This window comes from Neopelma chrysocephalum, unplaced genomic scaffold (genome assembly GCF_003984885.1).
Source record: "Neopelma chrysocephalum unplaced genomic scaffold, ASM398488v2 Primary Assembly neopelma1_147, whole genome shotgun sequence".
Lineage (NCBI taxonomy): Eukaryota > Metazoa > Chordata > Aves > Passeriformes > Pipridae > Neopelma > Neopelma chrysocephalum.
Window position 1 is genome coordinate 15,600,397 of NW_020897809.1, and position 20,383 is coordinate 15,620,779.

At 41.2% G+C, this 20,383-nt stretch overlaps 1 protein-coding gene across 3 annotated transcripts in view; it reads left to right on the top strand.

Annotated features, from left to right (window-relative positions):
- The window catches only part of CNTN6 (contactin 6), a 131,012-nt gene that overhangs the window by 12,663 nt on the left and 97,966 nt on the right, over positions 1-20,383 (top strand). For 2 of the 3 annotated variants that reach the window (XM_027700870.1, XM_027700871.1), the window contains exon 2: positions 14,122-14,259. The exons of the other annotated variant lie outside the window; for it this stretch is intronic. In XM_027700870.1, coding sequence (XP_027556671.1) covers positions 14,205-14,259 — 55 coding nt within the window. In that variant the 5' untranslated portion in view covers positions 14,122-14,204. The remainder of the gene's footprint in view (positions 1-14,121; positions 14,260-20,383) is intronic. 3 annotated transcript variants of the gene reach the window in all.

Sequence of the window (20,383 nt, forward strand, 5' to 3'; positions counted from 1 at the left end):
CAGCTTCTCTCTTTGCAATATCCCTTGGCCTGCACGCAAAATCATTTTTCCCCGTGTAATTTCAAAGCAAAGGAGCAAAACTTTGCAGCAAATGCAATTTTGGGGGGTTTTATGTTTTGTTGTTTTTTTTTTTTGAGCCAGACACACAAACATAAAAGAAGCTTTTCCTCAGTAGGTCCTGCTTGAAATATGAGTGCACTGACCTGTAGATACACAGAGAGTAAAAACCTGTTTACTGCAACATGTGGCTGCATCATAAGCTCAGTGAAGAGCCAACTTTTTAGAAAGCTGATCTAAATCTTACTGAAATCACTGGGATGTGTTTCTCTTTCTGTTTTAAGCCTGAATCAGACCTTGTGTGCTGCTTATTAGCTCCATTAATTACTATGCGATTTGCCCTCCCCATAATGCAGCTGTGGCTGATATATTTGCTGTACAGAGATTGAAATAGGTGTTGATGAACTTGCACACTGATGAGGACTGATTTGTTTGTTAAAGAAATAAAAGCTAAAGGCAGTGGGCCCCTTCAGACCTAGAACTTGCTATTTCTCCTAAAGGATGACAGATTTTAGTAAGAGGAGCAGACCAAGAAAGGAATATAATCAATCTGGGTGTTGCTCTTAGCCTAGAACTGGTGAAAAATTTGATTTGTGTGATTATATAGCAGCAACATTGTTTTATATGTCAACAAAGAGAAGAAATAGCCCATTATTTAGATCACCAGCAGTAAATGGATGTTTCCAAGACTGAAATGCAGGGCCATCTCATTGTTATCACCCCCATTCAATCTCTAAACTCTTGCTGAACCTGTAACATCCCCTGGACTGGGAGGGAGGCTGAGCCAAGGCTCAGAGTGACACCAAGAGTAACATCAGCACAAGTTATTAGTGCCCACGGGCAATTTATGAGCTCAATCAGCCGTGGGAATGACAAGAAGCCAGGGAAGAGCTGCAGTATCCCAGGAAACAATCTGCATGATTGAGAACATCACTGCAGTGAGGGTGTGATGGGCCTGCAGAACTGCAGACACTTCACTCCGAGATCCCCCTCGATGTCTCACCCTCAAAACAAGAAGCTCTTTTAAGCCCATCAGAGACCAAACTCCATTTTGAGGTTTTGCCAATGAAATTCCAGGGAAATGTGTAGAAACTTGTGGATAGAGACTGGAAACGGTGCTCAGACAATATTCATCCTGCAGCCATTGGGATGGGTTGGATAGTCCTGGGAAAGCATCAGATTGGGGTTGGCAAAGACACAACTCCCTCCAAAGCTGGGCTGTGATTGGTGTTGGTATCAGAGCTGAACTGGTCTGAGCCTTCCTTAAATGTGGCATAACCAGTAAAGTCTCCTGAGCCTTCAGAAAAGGATGTATAGAAAGAGCTCAAATGGAAAATTTCATTATTTGAAAGTTTTGGATCCTTGTCCCATGGAAACACTGCCCAAAGGAGGTTCATAACCACGGGGTTTTAACAGTTCAGGTTCACCAATCAAAATATTGTTTCAAAGGAAATGTTCTTTTTACTTTTTCTATGTAGTCCTGATTCAGCCAAACACCTCAACACATATTTTGCAGTTAATATGAGAGTGATCCTACATCTGCAGCAAAGACAACAACTGAAAATATTGTTAATATTAATTAATTGTTAACTCTTAATTAGTAACTGCTGCTGCTATGGACCAACCATTCCACAAACTTTCCATTAGACAGACCCTGAACTTACAGACTAAAAAAACCTTTAAATTCAGTGTTTTCCTTGAGCAAGTCCTTATGTTGCTCTGACTGGAAATATCAACAGTGTTAAATAGCCAGCCTCCAGTTTTGAAGGCAATTTATCTCAGACACCTTCACAAAATGTAGGGAAAATTTGGGTCGTTGACTTGTTTTGCTTTCATTGATGTGGAAAATGTAACTGTGGTTCCTTATTAACAAATGTACTCAGGGATTTATTGTGACAGAGCATTTTTCTGTGTTCCAAATGTAGTTGGTTTGGCTTAAAACAAAGGACAACCTTTCTGAGAGCTGTGGGGAAATCACCTGCTTTAATAGTGACTCCAAGAGGCAAAAGTTGCTTTTGATAAGGGATAAAGAAATGATAAGGGGATAAGGAAATATCCCTTTTACTATGGAAAGACAGATTTTGATATTTTTAAAATCTGTTAAACCAGAAATCATAAGGGTTTACAACAAACAGCTGAATGCAGGGATGAAACCAAAGAACATTTCTCTTATTCTACCACCACAAAAAAACTGCAGCCATGGGTGGACTAAGAATGCAGCAAATGTTGGACAATACACAGAAATACTTGGAATAGAAAATACACATCAGGGGGGTGGAAAGGGAGTGAATAACAGCTAAACAGGTAGGTGAATTTTTAACTGGCACAACAGCAACATCAAAAACCTCAGGATTTTCCATTTCTCTTATGAACTGTGGTGCAGAGCACTTGAGCTGGGTTGTGGTGAGGGATGTGCACCCAGTCATATTTTGGGGTATTTAATCAGCAGAATCATCTGCAGAAGTGCTTTGCCAAGGAAATGCTCCTCAAAATGGCCTTGAGTGAGGCAGAGAGTGTTTAATCCACTCCCGTTTCTTCTCTGTATTATAACACATCATTTGCCTTTGTGTAATTTCCTCTCCGTTGTTCTCTGTGATTCCAGCAACCTATTTTGGTGCACAAAGAGAGACTAAATGAAAGTGCTGAATAGAAGGGTGTGAAAGAGGCTTCTCAGAGCGTTGATGGTACAAAAAAATCAGGTTAAAGTCCTATTGGCTTTCAGTGTTCAGTCTAATGGGTGAGAAAACAAAGCAGAAATGAAAAGGAAGTTCTGCCTATGGAAAAAAATTGCAATGCCAGTAAAAATCTCATGCTAAATATTTATATCCAGTCCTGGGCTTTCATGGCCCTTCCCATTTTAGAAGTTTAGAGTTGATATATTTTAAATGAGTGCATACATAAATAAGTGCATCCTGAATATCATCTGGCTCCTAAGTAAAATTGTGATTCTTATCATAACATAGATAATTTTAAAGGCTTTTTCTTCCAAATATCTTTGGTCCTGGTTCCTCACTGGTGTAAATCAGCATTTCTCCATGAAGCTCAAAATTTTCCTACTCACATCACTGGAGCAGCCAACCCTGTTTACCTGCCAAAACCCCAGAACAGCTCCAGAATAGTGAGTTCAAGCTCAGATCTCTTCAGTGAACCCAGGAAGAGAAAATATCCATAAATACTGATTATTATTCAAGCTAACATTTTGCTTTTCTAACCTATTGTGAGTCTCTATGTACATACTGTCTGCTGCATATCCAGCAGATGCAAATGCATCAATACCTGCATGTGGGACTTGTTTGGAGTTCAAGATAATTATCAAGAAATAAAATCAATATCTAACAAATCATCTGCCAGGAGCAAAGCAGGATTCTAGCAATAATTAATGTAATGAAAAGTGTTAATGTTTATCTCTCTTTTACCCCTTGGTAAAGGTCTGACTTCTGAAGGAGCAAACAGCTCATAAACAAACCCTAGGAAACAGCATGAACTGCAGAAGAAATTAATTAATAAACATCAAATAAACAATTACAAATCAATTCATTTCAGGCCTAAAATTACATCTTTATTCTCAAGCAACTTGATACAATTGATATATGTTATGTGAACTGACTGTGAAGGAACTTAAGTGTCTAGAGAAGTTTTAGGAAAAATAAACCCCATTTAATTATAGGAAAAGGAAAATAGATGTTTCTAAATGTGCCAAATAATTCTCTGTAATAAAGGAAATAAAGTTATGCTTATATTTAAATCACATTAATATGTTCTTCTTCATATATATTCAAATACACAGCTCACAATCAAGTTTTTTTTTTCAAATGACCAATTTAGATATTAAAAAACAGAAATCTGTAAGTTATTCTATGACTTGAAACACCATCATCCTCTAAAAATTAGGACAGCTTTTAACGTTGTTAAAGCTGTTAAAGCAGACAAGATTATTTATATTTATTAAACCTTAATAAATCATTTATCTTCAGAGCTTTAACTGGGAACTGTGGACCTCCTGTTCAGCCTGTTCAGACTCTCCTAGGCAGGGAAGGATCTCCCAAATTCCAGATCCTTGTCTTTCCTCCTCCCTGGCTTGGCTGGTGTGCAGATCCAACCCTCAGGTGGCATCACCTTTTTCCATGTGCTCAGAGGAAACCTCTGCTCAAAAACCTGCAGCAAAGGGGTTTGCTGGGGTGGGACCTTCAGAAACTCCAACTCTTTTCTCCTTGGCTGTTGTTTAAAGGACTTCTTCCTCTTTCTTTCCTTCTGTATTCCACCAGCATCCAGACATTTAGCTGGAGCAGAGGAGGTAAATCATTTGTATGCCTGTTCCCATCTCCAGATCATCTTGAAACCTGTCTAGACACTAAAGCAATCTGTTTGCTGCACTGATTATTCCACTTGGCTATATCCCCTATCTTAAAATACATGGATTATGCTGAATTAAGTCCAATTTCATCCAGAAAGCAACTGATTATTTTCTTCTTTTCCTCATTATCGAAGAGATTCTAAATGATGGCAATAAACAGCAACAGCATCACCGAGGAGGAAGGGAATGATCATCATTTCACACTGAATCATTTACTTGTTAAACAATAAGCCTGGAAATTAACTTTCCCTCCTGACACCCGGGCATGCACATATGCAAATCAAATGATTAGAGGCTTCATCTTGGGCAAAACTAATGGTCATGTGTGGTTCAGCTCATCCTAAAGTCACCCTGGCATCCCAGTCCTGCTTTTGTTAGTTGGTGTTCATCCTCATCTCACTGCCAGATGGTTTCAAGCCATGTCCACCCAGGTCAGCCCAGAAGTGGTCCTGGCCTCTTTATTTATTGCTGCACAGCAATGTATGGCTGTTAAAAAATCGAAATATTTCCTGGCAGCTCTCCGGGGAAATCTACAGTTAATGATTTCCTCTCATGGTGCTGTTAATATTTCCTGCCAGGCTGAAGTCCAGTTGTTAATAATTTGGCAGATTTCCAGGTTCTTGTACAAAAATTATCTTCGGTTTCGCTTTTTTTTTGGTTGTTTGTTTGCAAATATGAACTCTGGTCCATGAATTTCTGAGATAGGAGTGGCAGGTGAACACCCCGGTCCCGTTCTGGGGGTGTTTTTCCAAGGCTTGAACTCTCTGGTTGAAAGGAGCCTTTCTCCAGCTCTTCATGACTGGATTCCACCAACGAGGTGTTGGAGTTGAGATGGTCTTTGAGGTCAAAGAATCACAGAATCATTTAGGTTGGAAAAGACCTCCAAGATCATCTCATCCAACCTGTGCCCGACTCCCACCATGGCACCAAGTGCCACATCCATTCTTTCCTTAAACACCTCCAGGGATGGGGACTCCACCACCTCCCTGGGCAGCCCATTCCAATATCTAATCACCTTTTCTGTGAAGAAATTCTTCCTTCAGCCCAAACCATTCCAGGATTCCATGAGCTCAGACGTTTAGAGCGATAAACCACAGATGAGACATTCCATGCTGGTAAATAAATAATTTATCAACAAGCCAAAAACAATAAAAAGCCTCTCAGTAAATGTAAAATTCCTGCTGCAGAGTGACCTAATGAGATCTGTGAGGCATTCCAAGGAATCTCCTTGGCCAGTAGTTCAACCAGTGGGTGCCAGGTAAAGCATTTTTGGGTGGCAGGTAAAGAATTTTTGGGTGCCAGGTAAAACATCAGTTGGTGTGTCTTGCTGAGAAGGACAGAGGCTCATTATTAGGCTTTTAAGAAGCACAGCAGTTTGACCCAGACTGGAACTGAAGGTGCCAAGGGAGGTGACCTGAGATAGCCCCAACCCTCCACGCTCTGATTCCCACCAGCTGGAGGAACAGCTGTGCAAGAAACTCAGGAGTGAGGGCTTTGTCACTGAGGATATTGTTTTATTTGAAAGTGGAGGACCATAAAGAGATCACAATACCTTTAATATGGATTTAATAAAAAGATCTGGGATATTAAATGCAGAGCAAGCAGAAGATTAAAGTGAAAACACTGAATAGCAGACTTTAGGGTGGCCCAAATTAAAGCATTCCTGTGATATGAGGCTCATATTGAAACAACTGCTGCATGAGATCTCGAGAGAGATGAAGTCTTCAAGATACCATTGTAAAGGTTTATCAGCAGTTCCTTTATTAACATCCATATCCTTGAAGAAACCTGCACACTATCTTTTGATGACATTCTAATTTTGATCCTATTTTACTGAAGAAATGGGAATTTTGGTACTAACTTCAGTGGAAATAGAATAAATTTTTTTGTCATTATTACACTGATAATGTTTGGAAGGAGGTGTTCTAGAGTTCTTAAGCTTTTGCTCATAGATATGAAGCAGATAATAAACTTTTCATCTGTGAAGAATAATGTCTGCTCTTCACTCCCAGTATTTGGGTACCATGAAGACAAGCAGCTTTGGTGTTTGTGAGCACGTTAAAAGGAACATGATAATTTGTTTACAGATGATATTGTCAGGTTTGGTAAGTTTAACACTTTCAGATCTCTTCAGAAAATGTATTTGATAATGTATTGAATTGATCCACACTTACACTCCAGCCAAACCTTTGAAGCCTTTTTATCAGCCCTTTTCTGTGTCCATGTTTGCTCAGTAATCACTGCAACCGTGTTGAGTGATCAGCAGAGAATCCTCTTGTTGGGAATCATCTTCATGAGGAAAACTTACAAATTCTCATTGACATGGAAAATGGTGTGCTCTGCATTTCACAGAAATCTCTGAAGATAAGCCTGAAGTTTTCATCCCACTGAAACTTAGAGAGGACAGACTTCACAGAGATGATGGAATGTCCATTCCCACATATTAGGGATTAAATGAGAGCAGCACTATTTTAGCTAAAGAATGTGCACAGCTCTTGTGTTTGGCTCTTGCAGTCCTGTGGTTTATTGACAGAGAGCTGGAAATTCCTATACCAGGAATGACTCAGGAATACTGTACCCATAACCCAAGCCTTTATATTAAGCCAATCTATGGGTGAAGTTGCCATCACATTGTAGCAAATGTCATGTCTTTAAGCATTTTGATTAACAGGTTCCACATGAGAATTTGGGTTTCAGGCAGTTCTGACAGAGAATTCTGCTTTATCTTTACAACATATTTACAAAAATATTTAGTAAGTGGGATTGTTCCTAATTTTCTTGAGGGCAAGTGACACTCCCAGAGCTGGTACAGAGGCATGGAAGGGCAGCAAACTAAAAGAGCAAGAGGTCTGTCAGCTCTGTCCTGCAAGAAGGAAAAAGGTTTAAATGACCCAAACATTCTGTTGGAACCAAGGAAGGATTAGATCCCTCTGCCATCCTGAGGGAGCTCCAGTCCAGAAGGGACAGTGGCTGGAGAATGTGTGGATCAGTCCAAGCTCCCAGTGACAACCCTCTGGGGAACACCTGGATGTTGAGTCCACCTGGATTTAGGCTGTGCCTGGATTACACAGCTGAGCCAAGGGCTAAATATATTCTCAAGTTTAGCGACAAACATCATAAATTCCACTTTCCCTGTTGCACTTGATACAAGAGAGACTTAAACTGCACAAAAAGGGAAGTGAAATGGAAAATGGAATACAAGGTTAATTCTTCCAGCACGCCCCAGGACCTGTGTATCTGCAGACACAACGAGATGGCAGCTCAAGAGCACATCAGCTTTTGGGGAGCCACTTTCCATATCTCCTACAGACACTCCAAGGCTTGAATCAGATTTGCCTTCCCTCAGTTGCTGCAAACATGGCACTTAATGCTAAATGCTGCTATCACTGCTGCAAATCTTCCTTAAAGGTTATCCATTTTGCCCCAGGAAGCTTTTTGGCTGACATTTTTCTATCTATCAAACAACATAAGATGAATTATTGCTCTATTTTGTCCCACTCTGCTGCTGCCTCGCTTCTGTTTAGTTTAGGAAAAGACTTGCAAGGTAGAAATCTGCTGTAAAAGGCACCTGTGCTTATGCCAGCTACAAATTTATTGAAGAAAACACATTTTCAAAAAATCAGAGGCATAATTTCTGCCAGACACAGAGAGCACAGCACTGAGGCACACGGAGCTGGAACTGAAGCACAGCTGTAGAAGGGTGGGAGACCTTGTGTTCCTTGATATCACATTTCAGGATCAAAAAGATGAGGAACCTAATCACTATAAGTGGATGCTGCCTCCAGGAGTATCAGTAATGAGCAATGTGAGTAGGTGAAGCAAAACTTTATAAATTATATAAATATAGAAATATTTTTACATATTATATAAATATATAATATATATAAATTATAAAAAAAGATAAAGAGATATATACATATATATAAAGTTAATATGTCTCCATCCCCTAAGTTTGTGCTTCTGCATTAAACCACTTCACGTGTTCCTGACATTCTGATGAAAGGATTCCCTCACTAATTCCTTCCCTGGGCATTGAGCAGCAGTGCCAGTGGGATGCCAAGGCACACGGGCATGTCCTGCAGTGCCTTGATGGCAGAGGAGAGTTTCTCTCTCAGCTTCTTATTTCAAGCTTCTAATTGTTGCTGTGAAAGTGAAACCGTGTAAAAAACAAATCAACATTATTTTTAGGATGTTTGAATCCTGTTGTGTCTTGTACTTGGCTGTTAGGAGAAGGTGGGAGTTCCCAAAGGGAACCTAAAGATCATCCAGTTCCATGGGCAGGGACACCTTCCACTATCCCAGATTGTTCCAAGCCCCATCCAACCTGGCATTGGACACTTCCAGGGATGGGGCAGCCACAGCTTCTCTGGGCACCCTGTGCCAGGGCCATTGCAGTGCTGGTGAATCCTTAATTTGGGGAGTTTAAGAAACAAAAGCCTCTGTAGTGTCCCACCACAAATGAGTCTCAATGTCACCTGAAACACAACCGAGCTGTTTGTTTGGATTTAGGAAAACATTTTGAAAACACAAGATTTAAACCCTCCCCGAAGGCCTTCGTGGGCTGAATTTGAATTGCAAATGAGCCACAATATTTTCTGTTTCCCTAGGAAAAGTAAGCAATAGCAGTCAGGAGTGAAAGCCAAATGAAAATCCAAGTCCTTTTGTGCAAGAGGAAAAAAATAGGAGCGATCGGTATCGGAAACCTTTGTTAAATAACAGGGGGTGCTTTTCTCCCTCGAAATATGGTTCAATAATTCTAAATAAGCACTAAGTACTGCAGCAGCATAAGTAAATCTTGCTGCAGCCTGGAAAACTGGTCTCTTCTGCTTCTGCTCTGGTAGTTGCAAGTGTTTGCTATTCAGTCTGTTACGGAGATCTGGAAAATAGTCTGAGTGCAGGAAGTGCCTCAGGGATAAAAAGTTTGAAAAGAAAAATGTAGCTGTATATCATTGGCATTCATGAGAAAATTCACATTAGATGCCTTCAAATCAGGTGCTCAGGAGACAATATAGAGATCAGGAGCAATGGTGTGCCAAGAATTCAAGCCTGGCTGGGACAGACTTGGCTTATTTCCTGGCAGATGAAGAATACAAAAGTATGTAAGGCCAAATTCAAAAGATAATATAGATGTGTGGAAGCTGGTGGGAGGGAAAGCTGAGGCTGCAGAAAAAAAGGCTGTGCATGCACTCCCTGGATTTTAGCCTCTTCTCTTCACATTTTTATTCCTTTCCTTCTACATACATTCAACAGAACTTATTCTATAGGTGGCTACACCAATATACCAGCCCTGGAGTGAAGCTCCACCAGCAGCATCTCTGTGGGATTCAGCCCCAAATCCCTTTGGTTAAACATTGTTCCTTTCACCAGGTCAGAAAGTTGCTATTTCTGCAAACACAGCTGCATTTTGCCATGGGTAAAAATGTCCATTTCCTTCAATTTGCCCAAGAGCAAAATCTCATCATTCCAGTGCCTGACAAGTTTTACCCCAGCATGATGTCGGATCAGCACCTGAACCAACAAAACCAACACAGTCATGGCAGAAATGTGAAATGGGGCCTATTTTCACAAACACTCAGGTGACACCACAAGAGCATTTTGTCCTTTGTCACAGATTTGATCTTACAAGTGTTTTGTCACTCAAAAAATAAGCAATTGGAGAGAGTAGAAGTCTGGAAAGCCAAAGCCTCGGCAGCAGGTTGAGCCTCAGCTCAGTGAAGAACGAAGTATTGGCACTTATGTTAATGCACTAAAGAGATGTCAGATCATTTTAATGAATAAATGAATCCATAACATATCTCCTTCTAAATTCTAGTGCCAAGGAAGCAGCAATACAACTTCAAGTTCAGCCACAAAAGAAAGCCTTTCCCTCTCTGGGCTGAGTGCAACATCACTAAGTCAATGCACTACTCAAATCCCATGTTTAGGCTGAATTTTTCAATATTCCAGCTATCCAGAAAAGAAATGTTTTGATAAAAGGAATACTTTTGTGTGCTTTCTTTCCAATCATATGACCCAGAGTGTTTGCAATGAGAAGCAGATGCTGCACAACCCCTCAGTGCTGGGTTTCATCCACCTTCCTTCCATCAATTCATCTCTTACACACCCCTGGATGTCCCACATGTCACATCTGGGTGTCTCAGGAACAGAAATCTTTCCTTCCCCCACAGATAAGAAGGAAAAATAACAGGTATAAAGTATCTGAGGATTGAGTTCTTTCCTATGGACTCATTTTCTCTAATGGGAAAGCAACAAAAAGTGATGTTGACTGCTCCTGTAACAAACATATTTGTATAAATTACATCCTGGGGACAAATGGACATGTAATCAGTATTATTAGGGGAAAATGTAATGTTTCTCCCATTATCATATTTAACATATTTTGTTTTCCATCCATCTTTCTGCTCAAACTGTGGCATAACAATTAAAATAAGTGATAGCAGCACGTCCAGAAAACAAAGGGTACAGTGGCAGAATCTTGTTACATTTCTTGATTTAGTGCCAGGCTGGGATTTCTGGTCTGAACCAGATTTTTCTTCTGCTATAAATATTTCAGTTTTTTCATTTATTCTTGATTTAGTTTGACAGTAAATAATCCCATGGAAGCTGCTGTTGGAAAGACATTGTAAAAATTATTAAGTGCCTGCTTGCCAGTTAGGTCCTTGTGTTTGTCAGAGGGAAAGGAGTAAAACAGTTGGGTAACTGAAAGGAAATATGTGTGTGTACATATATATATATATTTACAGTAATGCCCCATAATTTGCAGTCCTAGAAGCAGGAGAATCACAGTTCTGAGGATTGATCAATACCTTGCATGAATACAAAGAATTTGAGTTATATATTCTAAATATTGGCAGAAGCTTCTTGGTTTCAAAAGACTCATCTATAACTCAGCAGGAGGAGAATAGAAAACAGGGAGGTTTTCAGAAGGATCTGTCCCTGTAAGAGAGTACAAATATCTTGGAAAATACTGGATATGGTCAGTTAATTGGCTTTTATTGGTTATTTTTTGTTGTTGAGAATATTCCCCTCAGGAAGTACATGAGTAAGCCTGGAGGGTGGAAATCATTTCCTTTGAGCCATAATTTTCTTTGGCAACTCTTAAAAAGGATTTCAGGTGACCTGCACAAAATAATTCATAGAACAAATGTGGCTTAAGCAGAAACAGGATTAGTTTTAGAGATCTTGAGGGAAAGGAGTTGGGTGGCACCAGCTTGGGCAGCACAGGGAAATGTCTCTGTCCATGGCAAGGAAAACAACCACAGAAAAACAGCAAGCACAGGAGGTGAACTGAAATAGGAAGGCCAAGGAAACACGTGGGGATGTGCAAAATTCTCTGCAACAACTGCAGCAATAGAGGATAAATTGCAGACAAATTCTGGTTGTTATCTGCTAACAGCAAACAAAGGGTTTGTCAGTAAATGGGCAATTTGAGCCTCCTCATCCCGCGGTGCTGCAGGACACACAGGTCCTGGTGGTTTGAGGAATCTTTTCACTCCTGCCGACCTATAGTTAGAAAAAAAGGTGAAATCGTGACACAAGGAAAGTCACAAAAAGTAATTAATATAAGATAAATTAACGTGATATCTAAGTAGATAATTAGAATTCTTGCATTTTGCTCTGAAGGGACACGTTCTCTTTAGGAAGGACAAGGGGAAAAAAGGTAAAGTGGTTTTTGTTGTCTTAAATATCAGAGATGTGCACAGCAGCTTCAAGACAAATATTGACAAGCAAGAGAAAGGCTGTGAAATAAATATGATGGGATTCAATGAGGAAAAGCACAAGGTTTTACACTTAAGTAGAAATAATCAATGTCCACCTTCAGTATCGACAGGTGGTTTAAAGAAGGGGTTAGAGTGGAACCTGAACTGAATGCAAGTATTAAAGAAAGACACCAAAAAAAGTATTAAAAAGACAGTAAATATTTATTGAGGGTATTTTAAGTGCAGTTCCTTTTGCTTGGGGCAGGGATGATGTCTAAAGGTACCACCCAGCTCTGTGTTCTCTCTTTCTACTTTGCAAGAATTATAATTTAGCACTTTTAAAATACTTTTCCTTTCAAACACTTATAAATGATGCAAATGTGCTTCAGAAGCCCCCAGATGTGTGTGAAGTAGGACATCACAAAAGGCTGAAAGAAACTGGTTTTTCAATCCCTTTTTCAAAACGTAGAAGCTTGTCAAGCTTCTCCCCCTGAAATGGTCACTTACAGTGGTGCCCCAGGTCTAAAAGTGTTTCCTCTGAGACCCCCTGAAATTTTTAAGGGAAGTTTATAAAAAATATGAACAAAATTAAATCCCTTATAGAAGTGGGATGACTTTCAAAAGAGTTGAATTCCTTAATTTTCTAAAAAATGTCTCCCTCACTCGTATCAGCAATAAGTTTCAGGATAATCCTATATGATATCTTCTCACACTGGTATGAAAAATGAGACAAGTGAGAAGAGAATATGGACCTGTGAAAGTGGATCATAAATGTAATTTCTCAGTGGAAAATTTTCAGCACTTAAAAGGTTTGGAATGATTTCACAATTTTGTAAACTCATTTGATGAAGTGATTTCTGGTTGCAGCTGCTTTATGAACTGATTCCCAACAGTAAATTAGTCGTTTGCCCTTTGGGAGTACAGGCCAAACAGATCCTTTTTCTTGGCTTAATTCATCATATGTTGACTGAAATGTCAAAGGAAATTAAATGAAATTGTTACGTAAATCCTTACGGGGGAATGAATGTTTCATTGCTGAATAGTGAAGCTTAGCCCAGAAAAGGTGTGGTTTTTACACAGTGCACAAATCACTTGTGTAACCTTCTGCTCCCAGGTGAGATCACATTTTGCATCAGTGTCTGCTCAGGTCACAATAAATTCACCAAAGGATCATTGCTGGGATCAGAAGCAGGACCACTACGGAATTATGGAATCACAGGGTTGGAAGGGATCTTAAAGCCCATTCGTTCCACCCCCTGCCCTGGGCAGGGACACCTTCCACTAGCCCAGGTTGCTCCAAGCCCCATCCAACCTGGCCTTGGACACTTCCAGGGATCCAGGGGCAGCCACAGCTTCTCTGGGCAACCTGTGCCAGGGCCTCACCACCCTCCCAGGGAAGGATTCCTTCCCAATATCCCACCTAAATCTACCATCCTTCAGCTTAAGACCATTCCCCCTTGTCCTGTCCATCCAAAGTCCCTCTCCAGCTCTCCTGGAGCCCCTTGAGGCACTGGAAGGGGCTCCAAGGTCTCACTGGAGCCTTCTCCTCTCACCCCCAGCCCTCCCAGCCTGTCTCCAGAGCAGAGCTGCTCCAGCCCTGAGATGGGACAAGAAACATTACAAAGTGTGATGAGCATTTAGGAGTTGAGAAAAGCCCATTTTTTGCAAACACTTTTTTTTTCTACTCCAGCAATGTCTGGCGGAGGAACCACATTAACATTTTGTTTTCCTGCTTGGAGAAACTCCCTCCTATATGCAAGGAATCTCTGTCCCACATGGAAGGGGTGGATGAAACTCCAACATATCCTGATTTTCACTCATCTCATCACCACCTTGGTGTCATTCTGGATTTATTTTTATGCTGAGATGATCCCATCTAGACTATTTATTGCATTTTTAGGGTCTGAGTCTTCAAATAATGCAGTAGAACATGATTTTACACAGGGGAAATTGGGGTATTTGTTTGGAATCTGTACTTTAATTACCCAATATCTCTTCCTGTTTTTGCAGAATATCAAGGTAGTCACAGGAAGACACACTTTACTTTCTTCCACTGATTGGATGGGAGGAATTTTTGACCTTGGAAAGTGGAGATGGTGTTGCTATGGAAACTAATAAGTCTGCTGCCATTCATGAGCTGCAGCACAGGTAAAATGTTCCACTATTAGTGTTTGTGATTGATAAATCTATATCAGTGTCATAATTCTTCAAGGAAGGAGAAGCAATTACCAAAACTAACAGGACTTATTTGTATGAATGGGTGACTAAGGAGCTTTTATTAGGACATGCTTTAATTTTAAGCAACCCGTGGTTCTGCCTTTGAACCAGGAAAACACATTTCAAGATCATAAGAAAGGTGAAATCCAGGCAAAAGCTTTCAAAAATGGTCTAAAATACAACTGTTTACTTGGGTAACAACATCCATGAGAGACCTTTCTTGGCCACAGCATCACCAACCCCCAGGCCAGCAAATGGAGCTGGAAGGAAAACCAGCCCAGTTTGGGAGCGTTGAATGAGGACAATCAGAATATAAATACCCAAAAATGAAAGAAAATCTTGCTGAATGCCCAAAGTAAACGTAAAGGTGCTTTCTTTGCCTCCTGTTGGTGTGATGACAGACCCTCATGAACCCACCCTGCCCCTGATCCAAGTGCTGGGCACCCTGGCAGTGCTCAGGTTGGATTCAGAGGACAAAGGGTGGCTGCAGGAAGCAGGACTGTGCTCCCGCCTTCTCCTCCTTCAATATCCCCTGTGCTTAATTAAAATATCAACAGTTGGTAACATATTGTGAGGTAAAATGTTCTTTTCTGCCTGCCTGGGCATTGCTCACACTGAGGGTTTGGTATTCTGAGTTCATTCCTTTTTTTTGAACCTTCCTTCTAATTAAAGCATATAACTTGACAATTAAAGCATATAACTTGACAATCCTGCTTCATAAAACCATCTAAATGGGATTAACTCATGTGACTCATTACAGAGCCATCTGAAAACAGGCACAGAATGGGAACTGAACTCTTTGAGGTTATAATGAATTTGGGGATGAACTGACCCCTCACACTTGGCTGTGATAGAAACCATGACAACTGACTTTTGTCTACAATTAATGTATTGAACTCTAAATAGCCAGGATATTACTCATGTACTTACGAGGAAATTGTATTAAAGTGACCTCGAATGATACTTAAATTAATTATGTAGTGCATGAGTCAGCAGCTGTTTGAAATGAAGAAGCAGAGCAGAGTGCAGACTTCAGTAGTATATTAAAACACAATTTAAATTAAACTCGATGCCATTTTGTCTCCATGTGGAATGTAAATCTCAGGATAAAAAATGTAAATCTCAGGATCACACTTTCTATTAAATCAATACTAAATGCCCATTTCAGTAACAAACAACCAACGTGGTAAGGACTTCATATTAAATTATTGTAATATATAAAATATTTCAAGCAAGCAGTGGCTCGTTGAAGCCCAGATTTGCTGAACTAAACACAACAAACACCTGTTTAGTGCCCCAATGTTCTCTTTTATTTACCAATCTTTTAGGGTACAAGAATTCCCCCATAATTTTTTGATTGCTTTAGGTTGTGAAATCCATGGTGATCCTGGAATATGAATCACTGGAGGAGCAGCACAGCCCAGTGATAGACAAGATATTTTTATACCCATGTTTTGTAGCTCTGAATGTAGCCTGTTCCTTCAGCTTTTTTTTTTTTCCCACAAACCTTTCATTTTTCAAACTTTTTGTCATCTTCATCACTCTTGCTAAAGGATCATCTTTTAACCAGCCCGGTGTCCTGGGTCAGCTGTGTTAAAAGATCCCGGGAGCTCACTTTTACAGCCACACGTTCAGGTTTTTTGAAGGCTTAAAAATAGATTAAAAAATTAAATATTCCACATTCCCAGGCACCAGGGGCAGATCACAACGGCCCTTTTGTCCTGATCTTGCTGCCAATTAAAGGAACAGCAAACTCTCCCAGTGACTTCAGTGAGATAAGTTAATTTATACCTGGGTATAAATTAACTCCATTGATTTCAGTGGAGCTCTGCTGGTTTTCACTACATGACATCCTGAAATATGTTTGATGGCAACAGTCAAACTGCAGTTATGGGCAAAACTTCTTTGATTTATTACATGGATGGTTCACATCAATTTAGGAGTAACAGCACTGAGTGGGAAAATTAGGAACTAGTCTCGATGCTGAGCAGAGCAGCTCTGTGGGCTGGGCTTTGAAAGGTAATTCAGGTTGTTAAATGACATTGGTCAGTCATTTCTTTCTTGTTCCTGTCTCAATTCTACCAGACATGTAGAATGAAAACGGTTTTGACCTATGAATTAATTTTAAATCTAAGGATTAAACGTCCTGTACAGGCAGAGCTGGGTATTATTACCCCCCAAAATGGTAATTCAATCACTCAGAAATCAAACTACCCTCTCTATTCTCTTTACATGGAAAGAGTAATATTCCCTCCAACCCTTATTTTCCAGCAGAGCTTTTTTATGTGACTCAACGAGGGTCTTTGGGGTTTTCTTGCAAGTGCCTTAGGGGACAAAATAAAATAGAGTAAAACATTCACAGTGACACAGTGAGGGAACAGATTAGACTTTTTTTATTTCCATAACCCATTGCTATTTAAATGAGATAATCTGATCTAAGCACAACACCAGAGGCAAGAAGGCTGATGAAGATAAACTCAGAGATCATTACTTTAAATCCTGTGTACTTGCTTTGGGTACATATGAAAACCAGCTCCTGATGCTGTTGCTGAAATTTAAACATTGTTTGATAGCAATATGTTAAGAAAGAGCACTCACTTTCTGGATTAAAGATCTAGGCAGGATTTTGAGAAGTTGGGATGAACAGACCTGTCCAAAGTGCTGAATAAAATCAAATAATTGTCTCTTCACACCAAAACTGCCTTGAGTTTTCCTCCTATGGCTGCTCCTGGCTCCTGCTGCTGTGCAAGGTGGGTTGCCAACAATATCATATTGAGAGGAAGATTTTATTTTAAGTTTTAATATTTTATTGCTGTCTTAAGCATCCCTCAGCTGCCCCTCAGACTGTTATTTGGGTGTGGGTTCCAGGGCTGGTTCTCCACCAGGCTGCACTAACATCACCTCATCTCTGCCTCTCTGGTCCCTCCATTCTCTCCTCTGTCAATGAGGGTTTATGGATTCTGTTCAATGCTGGAATGCAGGGAATAATATGATCATAAATACATTGCAAAAGCCATTTTTTCACCCTTTTCAATCACCCAACTTAGGAATGCGGGAGAAATACAAGTTTTGCAGAGATTAGATAAGAGACACAGGCACTGCTTGATTTTTCCAGGTACTGGGGTAACAAACAGGTCCGTTGGTAGCTCCCTACTCATCAGGATGTGTAAAATCCCAATTTACATCACCTTCACTGTGAATATCTGAGCTTCCCTGCTTCCTTCCTCCAAATCTCCAGGGTTTTTTACTGCTCAGGAAGAGGAGGAGTTACCTTATTATTTCTGCAGTTCGTTTTCCTCCTGGACAGCTTATCCCAATTTTCTGTGCCCCTCCCATTCCCACAGGGAAATGACACCTCTTTGACCTGGTTCCTGGTGGCTTCAAATAAACACCTGCACAGAGAGGTGGCCTTTGCAACTGTCCTTTGCACTGCTGAGGGTCCTGACCCCATCAAGGAAGCAAATGGGTTTTCTAGGGTTAAAGATAAGGAAAAAGGAAAATGTCAGCAAATGCCACCAGGCCCTTAAAATTAGCTACAGACAATATAAATATTCAAAGCCCAGCCAGCCAGTCTGACCTGCATTCTGGAAATAAGGCAGTGTTTTTACACAGTCCTTTGGGCTTATTGCCTTAAAATCAATTCAAGGTGCAACTGCAGCCTCTGGGGTTGTATTTTGGGCCATGCTTTTGAAACTGCTAAATTGGAGAGAGAAATTTCCTGATGTGAAGTGTCCTGATCCTCCTTTGGGTCACAGAGTGATGAATATTGAATACATCCCATCCCACTCTCTGCCTGCAGTCTCTTTGCAGATTTATTGTTTGGCATAACAGCACCTTTAGGAAGGGAACAGCAGACCATATATTTTAAGACAAGTGACATCTTTGCTGTTTCTAACAGCAAACTGTGGAGATGAACTGGTCCAGCCTGGAAATGTTCAGGGTTCTCTGAACAACCAGAGGCTTTCAGAGATCTGCTGATTAGTCAGAGAATGATAATAATCAGGTCTCCCTTGGACAACATGGGAATTCTCATGATGTGGGGGAACAGTGACCCTGAAAGTTGTATTTCTGTAAATGACTTGCAAGCATCTGGCAGGAGGGGGGTGACACTTCAATGACCTCAGGAGAGTGAGGAGTGACACTTAAAGACAAGCCTTTGTTTCCATTCTGGGGGGTGCCACGAGGTTCAGCTCATTTCCCAGCATCAGTGGCCAACAACCATCCTCTGGGACAGCAAAGCCAGCAGAGGACAGAACCTGCTGCCCTGAAGGTTCAGTGCTGGCATGGGCAGGACAGGGGTGGTGACCACAGACAGGCAGCAGCTCTTCCCTGCCTTTCACAGACAACAAATTATTTGGCCCTTGGCAAGATGCAGAAAGAGGGGTTGTGAGTGTATTATGGAGAGGATGGGCTATGAAATTATTTACCTCCTTTACCTGATTTCTGTTCTTAGAAGGACTTCTTAAAGATGTTGCTGATTGCGCCACAGCTTTGCTCCTCTCCACACCCAGCTGGGATAATCCAGGGGTGCTGAGGGAAGACACTCTCTCAGAGAGGTGGTTTCCTAAAGAAGAAGCTGCTTCTCCAGCACCCAGAGGCCCTGGCACAGGCTGGTGTGGGCAGTGGGAGCGGGGAGAGAAGGTCTCTCAGATGTGACCTTCATGCTCATCTTCCTCTGGTACCTCATTTGCTTTCCCCTTGGGAACAGATCATTTGTCCGTGTCTGACATGGGCCAGCAGCATCCTGGCTTAAAACTGGTATTCCAGGAACTTTCATACATATGCTCAGATACACAAACAGGATTAAATACTTATGGAATTGCCAAGAAAAACATTATTATCAAAAAAGACAAGAGAACGTGTGCAAGGTGGAGGAAAAGACATCATAGACAGGAAGGGAAATTAATGTATTTGTCCAATCTGTCACCCAGCTCTGCAGGCATCACATTTGGAAAATATCATCCCAAACATTGCCTTTAACTGGAGAGTGAGTGAGTGAGTGGCAGAGAGTGAGCTGCTTGTCCCTGTTCAGTTCTGGAAGGTCTCACACAGAGCTGGTCCCTCTGGATTTCATTTCAAGGACGAGAACGAGCAATTTCTGTACTTGCATTTGCTCTCTTTTATCAGAAGGAAAAACTGTTTCTAACTCGAGGGCAAAACCCAGACAAAATAAGGTGGTGTGTGAGAAAAGTGAATCTCTGACCTCAGGGCAAGGTGACATAAAGGAGGAATCTTCTGGTGGCAGAGGGCTGTGCTGGGGAAGCCTGGCAGCAGTTCTGCCTCTACCACTTGCTGCCCACTTGACCAGGAGGATGTTACAGAGCCCTGGGGAGTTTTCAGATATTTCCTTCACTGCTCAATTCAAAGAGAGATACATTATTGTCCAGAGAAGCTGTGGCTGCCCCATCCCTGCAAGTGTCCAAGGCCAGGTTGCAGCAACCTGGGCTAGTGGAAGGTGTCCCTGCCCATGGCAGGGGGTGGAACGAGACGAGCTTTAGGGTCCCTCCCAACCCAAACCATTCTGGGATTCTGTGATGTTCACACCAGCTTGTGGCTTCAGCTGCCCTGGTAATGAGGTACATGCAAAAAATGGTAATAACCCCAATAAAGAAGTGCCAACCTGCACCAGGAGCAACGAGCTGGAGCGACCCCGAGAAGGGCTCAGCAGTGACATTGTTGTGCCTGCACAGATTCCAAGGGCAGTTTGATCACTCCCTTTGAAAAGCCAAGAATTAGGGCTTTGATTGAAAACCTCAACCCTTATATTTAATGGATTTAAGAGGATTTGGGGGCCACGAGGCTTCCCCTGGCCCTGGTGCCATTCATGGATTGGGAGAACCCCACAGCCTGTTGGATGCCTCACTTCACCCTTTCAGCTGATTTTTAAGGCATTTGTTTGAGAGATCATTATTAGAGTAGAGCATTTTTTCTGGGAATGCCAAATTAATGCCCCCCAATTCAGAGCTGCTCCATCTTGATCCAACATGTTGTGGCCATCAAAGACTTACAACATGGAATCCCTTGGAGTTTCCTAATCAAATCCATTATATTTTAT